Below are 20,241 nucleotides of genomic sequence, written 5' to 3'. Positions count from 1 at the left end.
GAGGTAATAACCCATATGGAAAAGTGGCCACTTTCATGAGTAAAGCCTTCAATGATTCAGTTTATGAAGCAGGCCACATCTGATGTCTTTTATAAGTTTTTTCTATTTCTTTTCCGTATGGGGAGATGCACAAATCTGACAGCTGAACTGGTCGAAAGTTGTTCAGATTTCATTCTGTTTCCAGGTGACGTTAGGGTGTGCTCATCTATCTCTACGCTTTGAAATATGCACGTCTGAAACATTGAATGCACGCGTTTCTGGGTTTCCTTGTCGGTGTCTGTGTGTTTAGCATGCTCCTACATGCCTCCCTCTGTCTCTACTTTCGTATTTTCTGCCAGGTAAAACATCTGGAAAGTTCTCTGTTAGATTCATGCATCCGATGTGTCCTCACTACTGGAAATGCTCCTCCAGGTTTGGGCGACAGGTGGCACCTGGGTGCTCACCGTGGACTCACTGAAAGCTTAGCTGGACACGATGCAGATCCAGCTGATCTGGACTTTTGGACCAGTCTAATGTCTAGAGCTGCAAATGTGCGATGCTGCTGTGGGACATCCGAGTCCCTGCCAAACCTGTGTGACTCGTTTGAAGACTTTGGACAGCTCGGCATGTGTTCCTCGTGTGTTTTTTACAGGTGAGAAAAATCCCAAAGTTACTTTGTCCGCCTTCATCCTGACAGCAGTCATCATATGTGGCATCATTGTGGTTCTTGTGATTCAGAGAGTCTCGACTTGGCCTAAACATCTGGGCCAACACTGGAGGATCAGGTGTGAGCATCATGCTGTGACTTAAACTCAGGCTTATCTTATCAGCTCATCAGTCCTCCGGCCTGCACAAACACACACTTCTATCCTCGGGATCTGTTCCAGCTTCTCTGTCTGTCACATTTAGCCATTTACAGCACGTCAGTAACAAACTTTACAACAATGACTCTCACTGAGAGGAACCGCTTCTCAAACGAACCCCGTCTGTTGTATTTTGGTTTGAAACCAGACCTGTGATCTGGACTATTGTGGATTAAAGAAGCCCGAGGCGCCGCCGGAGAAAAGGTCTCTGTTACAAAAGCTTTTAAAAGCTCAGGATTGGGATTAGTGGAATGGGCCTTTAACAGGATGAGACAACAGGGCAGGAAATGCATCTGAGAACGTGTGTTTGTGTCTCCGGAGAGAACAACGGTTGTGTCTCTTTTTTGCTGTTTCTTTTAATCCCACTGAGAAACAGATTCCCAAAGATGTTCAAATGGGGAACAGCTCTTATAAACGGTGGTTTATTGATTTACTTTTTACTGAATTGGTTTGTGACAGCCCCCTTTCACATATCAGACCGCTTCGAGATGAATAAATGAATCCACCGTAGCTCCAGGACACACCACACCAAAACCACTTGAATCATTGGTTTCCTCCCGACGCCGCAGAGCTGTTGGTGTGTTTAGACGGTGGAAACGCCTCGACGTGGAAGAAAAATAAAGAAATCAGTAAAACTTTCAAAAATTCATTTGACTTGGCAAAGAATAAAAATACACATTTACGTAGGAACTATTTTGTTCCTGCTTTCTTGATCTACCATCTGCTTTTAAGTAACCGTGCTGTCATTTGAAGAAACAAAAAGAAATGTTAATATTTATTTATTTATTTATTTATTTATTTATTTATTTATGTGCACTTTGAGCTCCATAAGGTGTGTCAGTTGTTTCCATTATTTATAAAATTAGGTAGACAGTTTACTGTAAACCCATCAAGAATAAGGGGAAATATGTTCACTGGACACTTTATTAGGTACGCCCCAGGTTGGATCTCATTTTCCCTTCAGAGATGCTTTAATCATTTGTGGCACAGATTCAACAAGTCACTGGAAAAATTCCTCAGATATTTTCCTCCTTGTTGACACGACAGCATCACACAGTCGCTGCAGATTTGTCGGCTGCTTCCACGATGGGAATCTGTAATCTAGATGGACATCTGGTGACAGCGAACTCATCATCGTGTTGAAGAAACTGATGATGATGATCTGAGCTTTGTGACATCAGAAGATTGTGCAGTGCGGTCACAAAGCAACAATACTCAGGAAGGCTGTGGAGTTTAAACGATACTCACATGGGACTGTAAGTATCCCCACATCATGACCACAAACTGCTGATCAGGACCATTTGTCCAATCTTCTGTTTTCCAGTTTCTGTGAGCCGCTCAGCTGCTCCTGTGCTCAGAGATGCTCTTCTGCATACTTTGGTTGGAACAAATGGTTATTTAAATTATCGTTGCCTTCCTATCAGCTCAAAGCAGCCTGGCTGCTCTCTTTGACCTGTGTATACTTGACCTTCCTCCGTAAACCTTTGAGATTTTCGTGTCACACGATTGTTGGTGTTTTCTGTATTCTTTGTGTAAATGTTGGGTCTTTACTTTGAGGCACCGGTTGTTGTGATTTGTCGCTATACAAATAAAACTAATTTGAATCGTCAGTTTCTGAAATATTCAGAGGCAAATAAGCGAGCCATGTCCAACACCACTTACATCACCTTCCCTCTTCATTCTGATGCTCAGCTCAACTTCAGGAAGTCATCTTCACCACTGAGTTGGTGCCGTGTGATTGGCTGATCAGATATTTGCTTGAACGAGCTATTGAACAGGTGCACCTAATAATGTGGCTGTGAGTGTATTTAGATTTGATCTGGAGATAAAATGTCCCTTTAAATTTCTGCAAAAACAAAGAAACAGGTGGTAGACGGCGGCGGGCAGTAAAACTGTGAGGCTGTGGGGTTTTTCTATGTTGGTCACGTGATTCACAAGAATTTGTGATTTTGAACTCGAGCCCTCACAAGCTTGATCCGTTTGGCTTCCACTGACTGTTGCAGGTTAGTTTGTTCACAAATAATTGGAGAGTGTATGTAGTAAAGATCAATGCAGTGCATTCAAATTCAGTCATATTTCAGGATCTCTTAATATTGAGAGTTTTTATTTTTTTCCAGCTCTAATTTGGTCCCATCTTTGTGACAGCACATATGAAAGAAAGATTCATTTCGATGTGAAACGTGAGCGTTGTGGGTTTGGGGCATTCCCCGGCAGTCGTGGATGTCTCAGATGTGTCTGGAGATTATGGCGCTTTGGATAACATGAAGCTGTTTAATTAACAAGTTCACACATGAAGGCAGAAAATGAAGCTCCAGTCTCCTTTCAGACAGGTTGTAGAGGTATTCTGGGGTTTTCGTTGTGTATCGATTGGTCGGCATGCTGATCAGCAGATGAGCACAAACCTGAGTTGCATGGCCACAGTTTGGCTTAGCAGCTGGGGAACCTCCAGTAGACCAGCTGTGATCAGCTGCTGGGTTTGAGGCTTACAGCTCTATCGTGGCTGCATATGGGCTTTTATTCTGTCTAAGTATCATCCAGAAGAACTTTCATTTCATTTCATTAGCCAACCTTGTAAAACTACTTCTCCCTGAAATATTCATGTAAAGTTTTAATTATATTTTCGTTGTTTTAACCCTTCAAATCCCAGTGTTATTACATGAGCGCCCTGTGTTATAAGCCCCAAAAACCAAAAAACGAAACTAAATATTTCCACAAAAAACCAGTTGAAGTAATATGTGATTGTCATTATAAGTAGGCCTTTAGATGGACCAAAGATTGGCACCAACATACATTTTGACCTGCCATTATTTTTTTTGCATTTTTTTTTGCAATTTAAAAATGTAAACTTCAAGGCCCTGAGTCTTCATTGACATCCAAGAAAAGAAGAAAAAATAAAATCATATGATGATAATTTGGGGTTGAAAAATAGCGTTTATAATGGAAGTCAATGGGCAGAAAATGGTCCCCAGGGTGATGGGTGTGGGGATTTCTGCTGCTCAGCCATTTTAGGCTGATTTAAGGAATTCACACTGGAATATTAACATTGACAGGTAAAAACTATCCTGTGGCAAGTTTGGTTATATTCCACTGAACACAGTGGAAATGGCAGCCATTTAACACATAGCAGTGGCACAAAAAGGTCCCAAGAAGGCAGGAGGGTTAATCATTTCACAGTGCTTGTTTTCTGCTCTTTCAGTAGAAACTAAAGACAATGTGAGCTTGGCATGGTCGTGATGATGGCTGATGGGGAGCTTTGCCGTGAGCGCTAAAGCTAAAATATTTTGCATGTTTTGTGGTCGTTTAGTGTTCATTTACCTTTGTGTCTGTGACACCAGGAGTGAACCGAGTTCAGTGTGAAAATAAAGATCTGCAAAGGGAACTTCAAGGTGTCTGCATTTCAATGAGGTTTCCTCTGCTGGGAAAAAAGGGTATAAGGTGATAAGGTAAAAACGTAAAAGGATTATTTGATCGCAAATCAACACATGAAAAATGACTAAAATTCAAATTTAAAAACCCTCCACCTGATCGCAGATTTTTATGAATAAATTCCAGGTGGAAAGATGCGGTAGGAAATAAACAAAGTCAGGTCTGTTTTCTAATAAAGTCCTTTAAGGGTTGAAGGTTGAGGACTTTTTAAATGTTCATTTAATGAGGAGCATTTTGAATGATCTCATGAAGAGAACTTGGTCCTTCAAATGTTTCAGGGTAAATTTGTGTTACTGCAGCTCTGTGAAATATGGACTCTCAGGTCTGCAGCTCGGGTTAACACAGAGTGGTGGACGCTTGAAGTTCTTGGAATATTTGGATGTGTGATCTCTGAGAGCAGACTCACAGGTCCAGGACTCAGAGTGTTTTCCCCCTGGATGGTCACCCGTGGGTTAAATGCTCTTCTGTAAGAATAACAACTTATCAAAGAAGTGAATGAAGACGTCTTTCTAACTTTGCAGTGGTACTTTTTGAATGCACTGAAACACAAAAGCTTGGAGTTCTTTTAACTTTTTGGGAGTTACCTTGCAGAGCTTCACCGGAAGAAGATTTTCAACCGCAGCAGAAAAAAAAGGATGCGTTTAGAGTGTGGGCGGGGCTGTGAGGTGGGGTTACGTCCCATCTTGTTGAGTGAGCATCTCCATGGCATCCACTGGAATCAAAACATAAACTCAGATCATCAGATTTCACTTGTCGTTCATCTGTCCAGCCCATTTTAACCCAGTGCACAACAACAAATACAATCCTGCGTGGAAAGCTGCACTGAGAGTGGTAAAACACTCCACGGGACACCTTTCAAATTTACAAAACATTTCATAATAATCTGCAGAAACTTTACTGGAACACGAGATGGTTTAAAACGATTATGATTTGTGTTTGTTTTATTTTTCTTTGATTTGTGTTTGATTTCAGAAATTAAAATCCAATCATTTTATTCCAAACCGTAAGTTCATGTCGGAGCTCTCCGGGGTTTCCCTCCCTCCCTGAGCCCAAATGCGACCAGGCTGTGCTTCTAAAGCGCTGAGTGGAATTCACACAGAACCGTCCTGTTAATTGTAGGTGTAAAAACCAGCAGCGAGGCCGTGTTTCCATCAGTCTGCCGGGGCGGAGCTCATCCACCTCTCCGCCTCAGTTTGGATAAAAGACACCAGCTAACAAACTCTCCAATCAGCACCAGTCAAATGTAAACGCAGCGCGAGGACACGCCAACAACAGCTGGAGATGATGTGCCCAGTTTTACAAAGGCAGGTTTAATGAGATAATCCCAGTTTTAATCCACCCCCCAAAAAAGAAAGAAATTACAATTATAAATAAAATGAATTTTAAATAATGAGGAAATGTTTATGTGTGTTCAAAAGAAATGACAGCAGACTGGAGGTTTGGTGGATTGGCCCCGCTGTGACCCCACGAGGCTTTTTTTTGCATTAAAAAGTGCAGATTTTGCGCCGTTTTGCGCACACAGACTGCGACCAAATCCATCGTAAATCTAGACAGCAAGCTTCCAAAGTTTGTGTTTAAAATCGTGTTACCGGCTTCATTAATTTTTTAAGAAACGCCACCTTAAAATCACACGGATCCCGTTAACAGAGGCTTGAGTGGATGTGGTCAGAAATCCGTCTCAGTCTTTGTATTAATTGAAGGAATCTGCCCGGGAAATGAAAACTGCGCTGCTGGAGTGTCGAGGAGGGATTTGAAGTTCCCTGCTGAGGCCAAATTCAAAAACGAGGAAATATCCTGTTAAGATAAGATAAGATAAGATAAGATAACCTTTATTAGTCCCACACGTGGGAAATTTGTTTTGTCACAGCAGGAAGTGGACAGTGCAAAAGTTATGACGCAAAAATTAGAATACGATAAGAATAAATGAGGCTGTTGCTGTATTTCTGGCTCATAGATTTCGGGTGAGAGATTCTGTTTCCCCCTCTTTCTGGAGGAACAAGGATCAAAACTTATCGCTGAAATTTAAAGAAATGAATTCAAAAATATTGGGTTAAACTTTGGATCTTGCGCATTTAATGCCGGATTTCTTTGTTATTTGTTGGAAAATTTAAAGTCGAACGCAGTCGTGAATTTTTGCCTCTGATCCATTTTCTTCGCTCTGAATTTAAACGGAGCTCCTGTCTGAAACCTCTGCACAACTAATTGGACATACCTGCAGATTTCCCCTCCACTCGCTGCCACCCCCACCACACACACACACACACACACACACACACACACACACACACACACACACACACACACACACACACACACACACACACACACACACACACACACACACACACACACACACAGACTGAGGACGCACTGCTGCGTCTCTCCAAACGTTTTCCTCTTTCTTGCTTCCCTCTCTCTCTGCAGCGCTGTGAATGAAACACCGAGCCCTTTTAACATATTCAAACCAACGTCACAATTGAAGGTGGATCACGCTGCTTTTTCTATAAAACCCCCTGCAGCCCGCTCACTGTGGAGGAGCAGGCATCGGTCTCTCTCAGAGGAGCCGAGAAAGAAACTTTCCCCCAAACCCTGAACGGATTTCTGTCACCGTGCGCTCAGAGGAAGCTGCTTGGAGGTAAGTTTGAATCTGAAAAGGACCGAACTCTCTAACGTCTTACTTCATTTACTGGGAAAATCAGAGCTAGGGAGCAATTTGCTGAACTTTTCCCCTCGCTCCGTACTGTAGTCAACTGTATTCAAATCCCTCTTTTATTCCTTCTGCCTCTTTTTAAAACCTGATTTATTGCCACTGCTCTATAAACTCTGTGCCGCCCGGGGGGTTAGGGTGGCTGAGCCCCCTCAACTGTACCTATAAAGGTGCATAACCTAATAGACAAGCTGGCGCACGCAAACCTGTAAAACTATTTGGAATACTTGACAGCTACTCCTCATTTTGAAGGAGCAGCGACAGCGGAATGAAGGGGAGTTTCCTCGCAGGAGAGGAGCACGTTTGTCATGTAGCTCGCCCAGAGTCAGAGTGTGAGTGTGTGCAGGCGCATCCATCTGCAATGATCGGCTTTTTATTTCTTTCAAAGGTGCGTCTGCCTGCGCAAACTCTTTAACATGCACGCAGCTTTAAAAATAATGTCAGGCTATAAGAGACGCACTCTACAGTTTGTTTTAATTGGAAAAAATGATCGCAGACGTGTGCGCCATCTCTGCATATTTCTGCGTAATGGTCGTCATTGTTTTGGTCTAACTAGCTGTAATAACTGTTTACATTGGCTCTCTCCGGAGATGAGCTGAATGAGTAATTTCTGGGGCAGCGGAGGGTAAACACACCCGGACCTTTTGTTTTTATTTGGGCAGCTTTTACAGGAGACCAGAGAAAAAAAAGGAAAAAGGAGGAATAGAAAAAGAGTTCCGGACAGACGGACAGGGAGAAGCTTTACGCACAGCCCAGACAATTTCAGCGCGCAGACACAGGTGGATGCTGGGAAACGGACCAGCGCGGAGGAGATGTTGCCCCTGCCTCAGTTTGGAGTGCTGTCGGCTTTGGCCACCGCGCTCACTTCGCTTCTCTCCGCGGTCCTGCTGCTGGCACTGACCCGGCAGCTGTGGAGCCTCCGCTGGAGTCTGACTCGGGACAAAGAGAGCCGCCTGCCGCTGCCGAGAGGCTCCATGGGCTGGCCACTGGTCGGAGAGACTTTCCACTGGTTGTTCCAGGTGAGTAAGCTCGAGTTTTTGTTTATTTATTTTTAAGCCCCAAAATGCAGGTGTGTGTTTCCTTAGCTATGCTCATCTGTTATTGGCTTCTAATCCACGCGGGACTGCTGGAAGTTTGAATAATCACGGTGTCGATACTTTGTTAAGAAACGCGGGAAGTTTCGAGAAGCAGATTGTTGTGCGGGTTCAGTTCAGATGTTGATGCGACATGTGCGGACTTTATGCTCCGCGCGTAATTCTTTGTTATGGAGCAAAAACAGAATTCTGTTCAATTCTTCCACCTCGCTCCTTCCCTCTCTGTCTTCCCTACAGAAAAGAATTCACCTCTCATCCATCCTCTCCACATCCTTACAGCTCACGCGTATTTCCCCATCTCCAAATTTTCGCCTTCTTAAATCGCTCCCACCAACTCATTAGTTTTCACTTGTTAATATTATCTACATGCACTCCTGCCCTAAAGTTTAGGGTCACAAACTGTTAATCTAACCCGAGCGGGAGGAGTGAATGTAAGAGGCATTTCAGTAAAGTCGTTAAAATCTTTAATTTGTCAGCTTAATGCACTGCATCACTTGGTGAGCTGATGCAAGCATGACTGAAAAGGAGTAAAATGTATAAAGCTTACGGAATTTAAAAAAATATCTCTGCAAGCTGTTTGAATCGCGGAGTAAAATAAGCAGTTTACTTACAAAAAGTCTACATGTGAAGGTTTGGGCAGATCCACTGTCATCCCTCAGGCACATGCTGTTGAAAATGTTTTATAAAAGTATCTCAAGCTTTGTGCAAATGGATGGTCCATTAAATGTTCTTAGATCATTTATATTTAAAGAAATGTAGGTTATTATATTATGGAGCTGTTTTAATAGTCTGACCCACTTGAAGTCATATTGGACTGTATGTTGTTTATAATTAACCACAAACTATGTTACCTAATGTAAGTTTATCATGTTAAAAAGATTAACAGAGACAGCCTGTTTTTATGTAAAATAAAATGACGGATTAAAAAAGTAAAAGTAGCTGGTTTGACCAAAATGGTGCAAAAAGAAAGATTTTCCTCTGAAAAATGTTCTTGTTCTAAGAAATGAAGATATTACTGAGGAAAAAAACAAAACAAAAAGAAACCAAAACAAGTGACACAGCTGTGTGTATTACTCCCTGCACCAAAGGACAAAAACAGAGAGAGACTCCAAGTGTTTGTATAAAAAGTTGTTGCAGTTTTATTTGGCCTAAAAGTATTAATGAGTCATTGCTTCATGACAAAGTTTATATCTCTTTCTACCCTCCAGGGTTCAAACTTCCACATCTCGAGGCGAGAGCGTCACGGAAATGTGTTTAAGACCCACCTCCTGGGGAAGCCGGTCATCAGGGTGACGGGTGCAGAAAACATCCGCAAGATCCTGCTGGGGGAACACAGCCTGGTGTGCACCCAGTGGCCTCAGAGCACACGCATCATCCTGGGACCCAACACCCTGGTCAACTCCATCGGAGACCTCCACAAGAGGAAGCGAAAAGTAAGAAGGTGTAGCAGGAAGTTGAACTGACGTTTGGATTCACAAACTGTCTGTTCTGCTCCGGGTTTCACTAAAAGGTGTTGTCTGCTGGGCACAAGCTGTGAACTTTTCATGACCCCTTTCTCTCCATTTCCTTATGTCTTTCAAGATTCTGGCCAAAGTGTTTAGCCGGAGTGCTCTGGAGTCCTACCTGCCCCGGCTTCAGGACGTCATCAAATCTGAAATCGCCAAGTGGTGCTCAGAGCCGGGCGCCGTCGACGTGTACAGTGTAGCCAAGTCCCTGACGTTCCGCATCGCGGTCAGGGTCCTGTTGGGTCTGAAGCTGGAGGAGGAACGGATCGTTTACCTGGCTAAGATCTTCGAGCAGCTGATGAACAACCTCTTCTCTCTGCCAATAGATGCCCCGCTTAGTGGGTTACGCAAGGTGGGGGAGCTTAAAGACATTATGTGTAATCTACATGGATAACGTGGTATTAAAAGCCGATTAATGTCATTCATGTTGGCTTTCACATGAATTCTTTGCAATTTGTCAATCTTTTTCTGTCAGGGGATAAAAGCCAGAGAAATCCTGCACGCCCACATGGAGAAAATCATTGAAGAGAAGAGGGAGCGGCAGCACATGGACGAGGAATATAACGACGCCTTTGATTACATGTTGTCCAGCGCTAAGGAGAACGACCAGCAGCTCAGCATGCAGGAGCTCAAGGTACCAGAGTTAATGTCCACAGTGTGGGGAAGGATGTGCCAGCCTCACTTTCTGAAAGTCATGATAGGACAAGACAACACTGAGATGCAGATGTGCAGAGTGTGCACACACTGAGTGTTTTTGTGACCCACTCAGTCATATTTAACCACCACTTAGGCACAGTTTGTCAATGAGCAGGACACTCTGAAACCGGCTGGCGTCTAAAATACTGCTCCTGCACAGCACAGCGGCCGCTGCAATCTCAGGAAGTTTTTGTGATTTATGCTATCACTAAGCGATACTCGAACACCACTGTAGACATTAAAATTGATGCTAATGGTGAGAAATAAAAGGCTTTTTATGATTTTTGAAGCAATTACCAAAAGTAAAACATAAATCTGAGGCTATAAACAAACTAAAACCCAGTTTTGTGACTGAGCCTTCTGTGTTCAGCATGATGGTGGTGAATCTGTAGTCTCATTAGGTCGCTCGTTAGAAAACACCTTATATGGGAAATTTTAAAAGCTTCAGAATTTACCTGTAGGGGCAGTTACTGATTCATTTTTGGTTGTAATAAAAAACAGCCCGAGAAAAGAAGTCCATCAGTTCATACAGGTACATTTAATCATGCTAAAGATGTTTTTAATGGTCAACGCTGAGTGAAAACGATTGAGCCAGATAATTTGGTAAAAGGTCAGTCGTGCACCGATGGTACATTATTTGTGAGCAAGCTATTTGGCTCTCAGTTGACGTTCAGGGACCTCACGGGTCTGACTGTGAACCTGAGAGCAGTATATTCAGGTGACATCCACCCAACCCATCCACCTCCCTTCTTGCAGGAAACAGCAGTGGAGCTGATCTTTGCTGCTCACTCCACCACAGCCAGCGCCTCCACATCACTGGTTCTGCAGCTTCTTCGCCACCCAGCAGTGGTGGACAAGGCCAGAGTTGAACTGGAGGCGGAAGACCTCGGCTATGAATCTCACAACAGCTGCATTCAATCTGGTGTCACCATGGAAACAGAGGAGGGCGCCACTGACGCAGAAACAACCTGCCTGCTAAACAGAGGGTGTCGGAATCAGAGAGACGAAGACGGTTTCCCGCGGTCGCAGTCTCATGTACCCTGGCTGAGCCTGGAGAAGCTCAGCCAGCTCCGCTACATCGACTGTGTCGTCAAAGAGGTCCTCCGCTTCCTTCCGCCAGTCTCTGGCGGTTACCGAACAGCTCTGCAGACGTTTGAACTAGATGTAAGTTTGAGTCTCTGGTAGGAAGATTTTACTTATTTGTATAGTTTTACAAAGAACTCAATATATTTTTATCAAATACAAAGGAATTTAAATCTTATTCATCCCAAAGGGATCATCTCCATGTCTCTGCTCCTGGAACTGACAAGGGCTGTGCGGGAAATTTATGAATGCTCAACTAAAAATACGCCAACGAGCGATTGGCTCGATTAATTGCTGATACATGATATAGAACTGTCAAATTTCCAACTAAAATACATTTAGATAACAGTCTATAACATTTAGTCCAAGCAGTATGGGTGGAGATGTGGTGTATGCAACAGGTTTGGGCTACAGTCAGCAACTGGTGCTCGCTGATATATGTGCCCCAGTAAATGTCATCAGCAACTCTCTATACTAGCTTGACACAACAAAAACTGAAGGAAGCACAGTTCTGGTGGTATTTAACAATTGTGCTTTGCAAGCTAATTATTTACATAGTTAACATGTCAAGGAGGCAGCAAACAAAACCCCAAAACAATCAGTTGCACAAAAAAACCCCCTATTGATAGACTTAGCCAATAATAGCTAATAATAGCTAATAGCCGATAGCCATCCAGTTGGTAACTACAGTATGCTTAGACAATATTTTTTGAACCTTAACCAGTACAGATGAACATATAGTTTTATCCAGTAGGTTTGGGCCAAATGTTAAATGTTCTAACTGGCTACCAGCCGCTGACGGCCCCATAAAATGTCTGTATATGTTTTAGCTTGAAACAACGAAAGGAACGTTTCTGTTTTACAAGCTCAGAGTTCAGTCCTCAATGAGGCAGACCATTAAATTAGCAAAAAAAAAAAAAATCACAAACTGGGTTTTGTCCGGCAAGTCGTCAATAGCACAAAGACTTGCCCAGTAGCCAAAGCTTAATAAATAATAACAGCTGGTACAAATTCTTGGACACTTTTCATACTTCTGTTGGAGTAATACAATAACACAATGACCTTTTGGGAGGGTTTTTGTTGTTTACCAATCCTGTCCGTCTAAACCCAGCTGCCTGTAGCCATTATCTTCTTTACCGTAGAAGCAAAGCTAAAGTTTGACATGTGTCGAACGCCTCCTTGTGGACACTCAGTGAGTCTGAGGGTGATTTAGTCCATCGCAGAATCGAATTGCTCTCAGAGAACTTCATGCTGGAGGCAGAGCGAACCTTGCGTCTATTGAATTTTGATTTTGGCTCTTTGTTCGGAGGCGTGGCTGTCTACGCTTTGACGGCCCCTCCTGGGAAACTGCTTTTAAAAACCCCTCCCTGCCCTCAGTGTGCCCCCAATTTGCTGCCTTCATTGAAAAAGGACAAGTGACGTTTAAAGCGATAGCAGAGGAATTTCCACCGTACTATTATAGAGCGCGTGATGCTAATTATTTCTCACGGTATTAACTTGTATAGGCACGACGTAATTGTGCTCCTGCAAATGTCTTTATGCCTGTTCGGTCAAGTGAGTGCTTCTGGAACCTAAACAAGGAAATCCTAACTCTGCAGAAATAACTGGGATTAGTTTATAGAGAAGTCTGGATTAGCAGGATAATGAGTGACTGACTGAATGAATGAAGCTGAAAACCAAATGAATGAAGAAGTTTTCAACACGCTAAAGCCTCCAGCTTTCTATGTCAGGCAGAAACTAAAAGGTCAACATCATAAGACTCTTGAATTAATTTGTATTTTTCACTTGTGAGTCTTTGATTTTGAGAATTATAATAATAATTAAAAATCATCCAAACAATAAAATTTTGACTTTTTCAATTTCAACATTTTCTCTGCATTGTTTTGTAAACCTTTGCCGACAGTGGCTATATTACCAAGGTCCAGAAACTGTTTTAGAACCCTGAGTCAGAGTTTATATCACTATCATCAAAATGAAATGCCTTTCTTATTCTGCAGGGCTACCAGATCCCAAAAGGTTGGAGTGTAATGTACAGTATCCGGGACACCCATGAGACTGCAGCAGTCTTCCAGAGCCCGGAGCTGTTTGACCCGGAACGGTTCAGCCCAGATCGGGATGAGTGCCGGTCGGCCCGGTTCAGCTACGTGCCGTTCGGTGGCGGAGTGCGGAGCTGCGTAGGGAAAGAACTGGCTCAGATCATCCTAAAGACTCTCGCTGTGGAGCTGATTGGGACTTGCAAATGGACCCTTGCTACAGAGAACTTCCCCAAGATGCAAACAGTGCCAATAGTGCACCCAGTAAACGGGCTGCACGTGCATTTTTCCTACAACTACCAGCTTTAGAGAAAAAAACAGACAAATAGACACTGAGAAACTCAACCAGGGAGGCAGTTTGACCTTTCCTGCTTCTGGGAACTCTCTAGGAAAAGAGAAAATGACCTCGCCAGTCCTGATGGTGCAGTTTAGGCCCCCTTTCATCTGCATGGACATGGGTGGGTGGGGGGTTACTTCATTTCTTCAGTGGTCTGACCCAAACCTAAGAAACGACTTTCTGTTGTAGCACAAGCACATTTTAACCATGTTACATGTTTCCCAGCATTTACTTACTTTTACACACATTTTAAGTTATTAAAATATGAAAATTTGCAGCATTTTTCCTGCTAGTTTTCAAACAGGAGATTAAGTTTTGCTGTCATGAGTGGACCGCATGTCACTAGCAATAGTTTCTATCCAGAGGACAAACAGTTATTCAGGGACTCTTAAACCCTCCCTTCACGCTACTTTAATAATCTTTTACCAGTATATTTTCTATATATCCAGTTTCAGGGATGTTTCTTTCCACTCAAATCCAGTGAAACAAACACGTGGCGTCATGATTTTCTGCTGCCTGTCTTTCCTGTTGCACTCTGCCTTGGCATCTTCGCCTTTCTGCACTCCTTCCTGATAAAATAAGCTTTTTACATCATCACTATGGACATATCCAAGTGCTACGTACTGTATATCTGCTAGCTTATATTTAGAACTTTGCCTTTGTTCACTTCTTAGGACTTCATGTTGCCTCTGAAGTGCCTCTGAGCATGGCACTGGCTGCGAGGCAGCTCCACGTGGAGAAACAAGCTTTGAAATGTGACAGTTTGATTAAGGCTGAAATGTGATTTTCTGTAATAGAACCATATCTGAATGCTCATAATGGACACTGGAGAGACCGGATGTGTGAGGCTGAACCGACAACCAGGAACTACCCGAACATAAAGTTCATTTTATACGAATGTTATCTATCCTTAACAGTGCTATTATATGTGTATCAAATGAAGTAGCATTATGAATAAGCTGTATTTAAAATGCCGATGTATCATATCTGTTGTACTTTTATCTGTAACAATTTATAGATAGAGACACTAACTAGTAAAGCCCATAACACCTTTATCACTGCTAGAACATAGAAATATTTTATTGTTTAGAGCGGCATATACTGAGAGTAAAGTTATACTTTTTATTATTGTTTTTACTGGTCTAATTCTAGGACTGTCTAATAGATGCGCTGTGAAATCTGAGGTGTGGATGGATTTGTGGAAGGAGATAGCACTTTCTTTGCTTTAAGGAGTCTGTGTAAATTTGTCCTGTTTGTGCGTTCATTGAGTGTATCACATGTAGCTGCTGTACAGTTGATGTAAAGAGTAAATTAGAAGATGCTAAACTAAATTTGTCACAGTTTGTCACATCCTGTGTCTGAGAAGAGGCCAAGAAAGCAGAGGTTTGACCCAACACGACTGTAGCTTATTCAACGTAAACTTCAAAGTAAAACTAAAGAAAAAAACATTCAATTAGACTTCTTTACAAATTTGAGCATCCAAAAGGTGTTGGTATTTATGCTAATCAAGGTTGAAATGTCTACATTGTGATCGTGAGTCTTCATAAAGTGTGTTTGAAATGTGATCCCTATTACGACCTTTCTAAAACCCTCAAATATAGCCCTTCACTACTTGTTTTTTAAATTATAAATCAGAAAACTAAAACTAGCAGAGAAGGTAAACTAAAAGTAAATGCAATTTTTGAAAGAAAAAAAAATAAAAGCAAGAAAACTCACTCTGGAGACATCCTTCAGCCAACGTAGAGGTCCCAGATACTGCAGTTCCTCTAATGGCCACTCGAGGCTCACTTAAAAAAGTGAGTCCATCCCATTAAAGGCCATTTTACACCCAGTGGGCAGTGCCTCGTGATCGGCAGCATACGACACAGCTGTTGCTAGTCGGCTTCTGCTGGTCGTCCACCTCTTGACTTTTGTAACCTGGTGTGTGATGTCACTGCTGCTGCAGCTGTAAACAGTGTTGTTAGAGAATTATCTCTGGGATGCTGGGATGATAGCTCCCTCAGGACTTAAACTCCGGTCAGAGAGTGGGGCACAGAGAGTGATGTCCGGATATACTTTAATGGAAGTTAATAGCAGCTCAACAGTACAGCAGTAGGCATACTTAACGAATGTGGGAGGGGTGGACAGACGTGTGGTTCTGAATAACAAGAAACAAGGAGAAACAATTTTCACATATAAATATAACACTCGTCACTTCCCAACATCATGCCAATATAATGATCTGTAACCCAAATAATCAGCTGAATGCTCTGACATAAGAAAGTCCCACAATCCCATTTAAACAGGCAGGAAACAAGAATATCTATATATCTCAGACAACAGAAAAGACCTAATGCCCCCAAATTAGGAAAGGTCAGCAATTACATGGTCTTCAGTGCCCTCTTGTGGCTAAATAACACAACCGCGGTACACAGATCCAACCCGCAACAAATGCTACGGTGATAAGTCACATGCCTCTACCACTCTTGATAAATCTCCTAACATAAATCCCTGTAATCAATGTCAAAGTACAACCCGTGCTATAAGTGGAAATAGACTCGTAGAACTGGAGGGATTTTGACTCACATTTGCACAGGAACGCACACGGCTGGAGATCGCTATTCCCCCACACTCATGGAGAAAAAACATGGCTAGTGCTCCTCGGACTCGTGATACGGCAGGAGCGTCGTAAAAGCATGTGACGTCATCACCGCAGCAAACAGTAAGAACAAAGTGGAACTTATCGGCAGAAATTGACACTGCACTTATAGCGATGCGATTGAAATATAAGGAGACTTTCGGACAAGTGTGTTTTAATGATTTATCAGTACAGCAGGTCAGAGATTCACAGATTATACAGAAGGAGATGTTGCAACAGTTTAAAAACGCAGGACAGTTATAACTTCTTCTCCTGTATCTGAACTGATGTGGCGGTTCTTGCCTGAGTGGCGACACCTATCGTCCAGGAGAATACAGCAGAATACCTGCGCTGTAACGTTAGCATAAATGGATCTGTGTGATGTTAGTGGTAGTGCAAGAAGCGACCAATGTGGCGAGCATACCAGGCCCTTAATAGCAGGCTGTAGCTTCCAGGTCTAAAAAGTGGTCAATGCAAATGTCCCTGAGATCTGCATTGTTTTTAATGGTCACCAGGGGGCGACATCTGTGGTTGCAAGAAAGACCTTTGGCCCTATGGAAGTTCATGGGTAAATGATGCTCTGCCTAAAGTTGTGCATTATTAGTAATGCTTCTTGTTTCAGTTACTGAATAATTAATCATAGACTGCTATACAAACACAGCTGTTTATTTTAATCAGAGAAGTCGCCTCCTGCTGGTAATTACAGGGAGCGTCGACTGAGCCATACCAGCTTCACATTTCATACCTGGAAACTATGTCCATCTGTGAAAAACATTCGAGGCAGTGAAAACTCGGCTAAAGTCCAGAATTCTGATTTTTTACATTTTTATGTTGACTGAAATTTTAAAAGTTCTAGATTAAGTTTGGTTTTCACTTCTGTTCAAACTGTTAAACTTTATTTCAGTTTCCACAAAATCATTCATGAAACCGTGAACTCATCATCATATTCCTAAACCTGGACAAAGTCATGTAACCCAAACAGTTGCTGCACACCATTCCACTTGCGTGAGTTGTATAATGCTTGACAGTCAGGATGTGTTGCATTGTCTTGTGTTTTGCTGCATCCCCACTCTGGTTCCCATGCACCCTCCCATCAGCTGACCGGTCACTGACCTGTGCAGCCGGTGGCACTGGCGTGAACCCTGGTTCAAAACGTCGCCAAGTTCACAGTGACCGAGCGTCCATCAGATAACGACCTTGGCAGGACTACGGGGTCCTGCAGCGGACACAAATAGGCCAGGCTGTTTGTGTCCCATTAATTTTCTGCCACATTGCTTCACTCTGTTCTCGGCCTGTCAGCGAGGGTAGTCAGGTGGTTGCTGGAAATGCCTGATGAGCACCGCAAAGTGACCTCAGGGGTGATCTCACTTTCACGTTTTAGTGCATGAGATGAAGATATGAAGCGGAAAATATTGAACTACCAAGTGTTTCTACAGTTTAAGTAGCTGAGGGGTGAGAGGGAGTTTCAAATCATCCAACCAAGGAATTCTGAGGTGGGAGAGTCGCAGTTATAAAACAAAATGACAGAATTTAATGTCTCTATATAAATACTTACATGCCGATATAACCCAACTAGTTCTGAATATATTGTATAGGAAGTTTTATATTTTTGGTCAAAGCCTTTATAATATTCACTGGTTTGAGGGATTTTAAGTTCTTGAATTTATCACAACACTGGTATCCAATTTGTCTTTTTGGAGTAACCAAACTGGAGCTGCAGATACTCCTTTTTTTCCCGTCACCTACCAATCTGTTGAACTGGTCCAGTCATACAAAGAGACTGGAAACCTGCGCTCACTGGGGATAAATATGTATCAGCCAACTAGTTGGCGAGTGGTAGCTGGAGGTTGCTGGGAACAATTGCAAAGACGATGCTGCACCAAAAACCTTTTGGTGATTGCTTTGGTCATTAGCAGATTGTTGGACGCAGAGTTCCCTTCAAACACTCGCTCACTAACGACCAAGAAGTAGTGAAAGAACTTTTTCCTCCAAAATAAAAGTTGTGCCTTACTGCTGAAACCACTGCCACAGAGAGAGTGTTTGGAGACAAGTTTCAATTTCAATTTTTAAATTTAATTTTATTTACACAGCACCAAATCACAACAATAGTCGCCTCAAGGCGCTTTATATTGCAAGGTAGACCCTACAATAATAGATACAGAGAAAAACCAACAATCATATGACCCCCTATGAGCAGCACTTTGGCGACAGTGGGAAGGAAAAACTCCCTTTTAACAGGAAGAAACCTCCGGCAGAACCAGGCCCAGGGAGGGGCAGGGCCATCTGCTGTGATTGGTTGGGGTGAGAGAAGGAAGACAAGTTTGTGTCTTCCAATCTGCTACTAACCAAAGCAGTAAGAAGGAGGTTTCCTCTGTAGCATCATATAATTCTTTGAGACCAGTTTTACTCAGCAACTGGCAGTAAACTCTCACCAGTGCAATACAGATTTTTCTCTAGGACACTAATTACCACGGGGTCTCTACGCCTGTGTGACTGATGCCTAAGAAACAGCAGAAATCAAACATTTTCTGTCAGCCAATAATGTGGAACTATGACTACACACTTCTCACACATGCATATCTGGTGTCTCAGTAATGTGGTTTACAAGTGAAAGATTCCTGCTTTGATCCCAGGAGCAGACACACAAATCCCTTTAGGGTTGCATGAGGAAGGGCATCCAGCTTAAAAACTCAGATCAAAACATTGCTACACCCACTGTGGTTACCCCCTGTGAATAAGGGAGCGGCTTTGACTTTTCATGTGCATTTCTCTGTCATCGCCAGCTTGTCTTCAAATGGTCAGAATGCAGCAGGTTCTTGATCAGAGTCTGCTCCATGTTCTGATTTTATATCCACACTTTTGAAGCTGTGGCACCTAAACTGTGGGACAGCCTTCCTCAGTCCTTCAGGCCAGCTGAGTAAGTCCTTCATCATTTCTTAGGTCAAATCTCATTTTTTATTTGTTAGCTTAATTTGTAACTTGTTTGTTACTGTGTAACAAAATTCTTTATAAAGTAATTTTAGGAGGAGATTTCTCGCTGGCAAAGGGAGTTCGTTCCCCCACAGCCATCATGTGGACATTGTTGGGTTTGTACTACAGTAGGGTGTGAAACTTACAAAATGAAGCACCTGGTCCGAACTGAAACTATAAATGACATTGAACTGAAGTTATAAATCTGGAGTCCGTGAAATATAATTGACAAGGTTTATAAATATAATTTTCAGGAGGATGAGAATTGCCAACTGGCAGGGGAGCCTCCAGAATTTCTTCATAGGGGTGGCCATCTGGGGGTCACTAAAAGTATCGGGGTGGCACACCAAAAACAGAATTTTTAGTTTCATTATGCTGCTGTAAAACACAGGTTACTGAGGGGTTCGGCAAATTATTGGGGGGTGGCCAGTGGGTAGTCACTCTGACAACTAAGACCATTATTACCCATCACTATCAGCTTCTTATTGGGGGTTTACTTACCCACAGAGGGCACATATAAGGGCCACTGAGATTAAAGTGTTGAAGCTCTTTTCATCTTCTTGCTCAAAAACATTCTTTTCTTTCTTTGTGAAAGCTTCAGAAGATTTTGTTTGCAGAAAAAATAAAGATAAAACTGCATGACATAACTCTGAAGTTCAGTCGCACTGCTGACTCACCACGTGCATCAGCGTCTTCTCTTAATGCATCCTATGAAATCTTTTCCGCCTCCTCTGAGCTATAAAAATCTTTCTGCTGCAGAATTTTTAGTCTCAGTGCTTCCTCAGCCTTCTCCTCCTCCTTTTTTTTATTGGTGTGCGTTCTGGTTCAAAGGCAGTTCTTGGGCAAGATAAGGGACACCCATTTGCGAAATGAGGGGGAAAACGGGGTCAGATGTTGACTTGGATAGAGTGATTGGTGGCCAAGATCAGCT

The 20,241-nt window shown here is 42.7% G+C and overlaps 1 protein-coding gene across 1 annotated transcript; it reads left to right on the top strand.

Moving 5' to 3' along the window:
* The first annotated feature begins 6,738 nt into the window (after positions 1-6,738).
* On the top strand, positions 6,739-15,129 carry cyp26c1 (cytochrome P450, family 26, subfamily C, polypeptide 1). Its single transcript, XM_080868214.1, is given in 8 exon segments — positions 6,739-6,903; positions 7,638-7,777; positions 7,780-7,994; positions 9,278-9,502; positions 9,651-9,926; positions 10,050-10,208; positions 11,027-11,434; positions 13,351-15,129. Coding segments are annotated over 7 exon segments (1,647 nt in total). The 5' UTR covers positions 6,739-6,903; positions 7,638-7,758; the 3' UTR covers positions 13,696-15,129.
* The last annotated feature ends 5,112 nt before the right edge of the window (positions 15,130-20,241 follow it).

The sequence above is a fragment of the Rhamphochromis sp. 'chilingali' genome, assembly GCF_963969265.1.
Source record: "Rhamphochromis sp. 'chilingali' genome assembly, chromosome: 20".
Classification (NCBI taxonomy): Eukaryota; Metazoa; Chordata; class Actinopteri; order Cichliformes; family Cichlidae; genus Rhamphochromis; species Rhamphochromis sp. 'chilingali'.
Note: the sequence above shows the minus strand (reverse complement) of the source record. Positions and strands in the feature narration are given on the sequence as shown.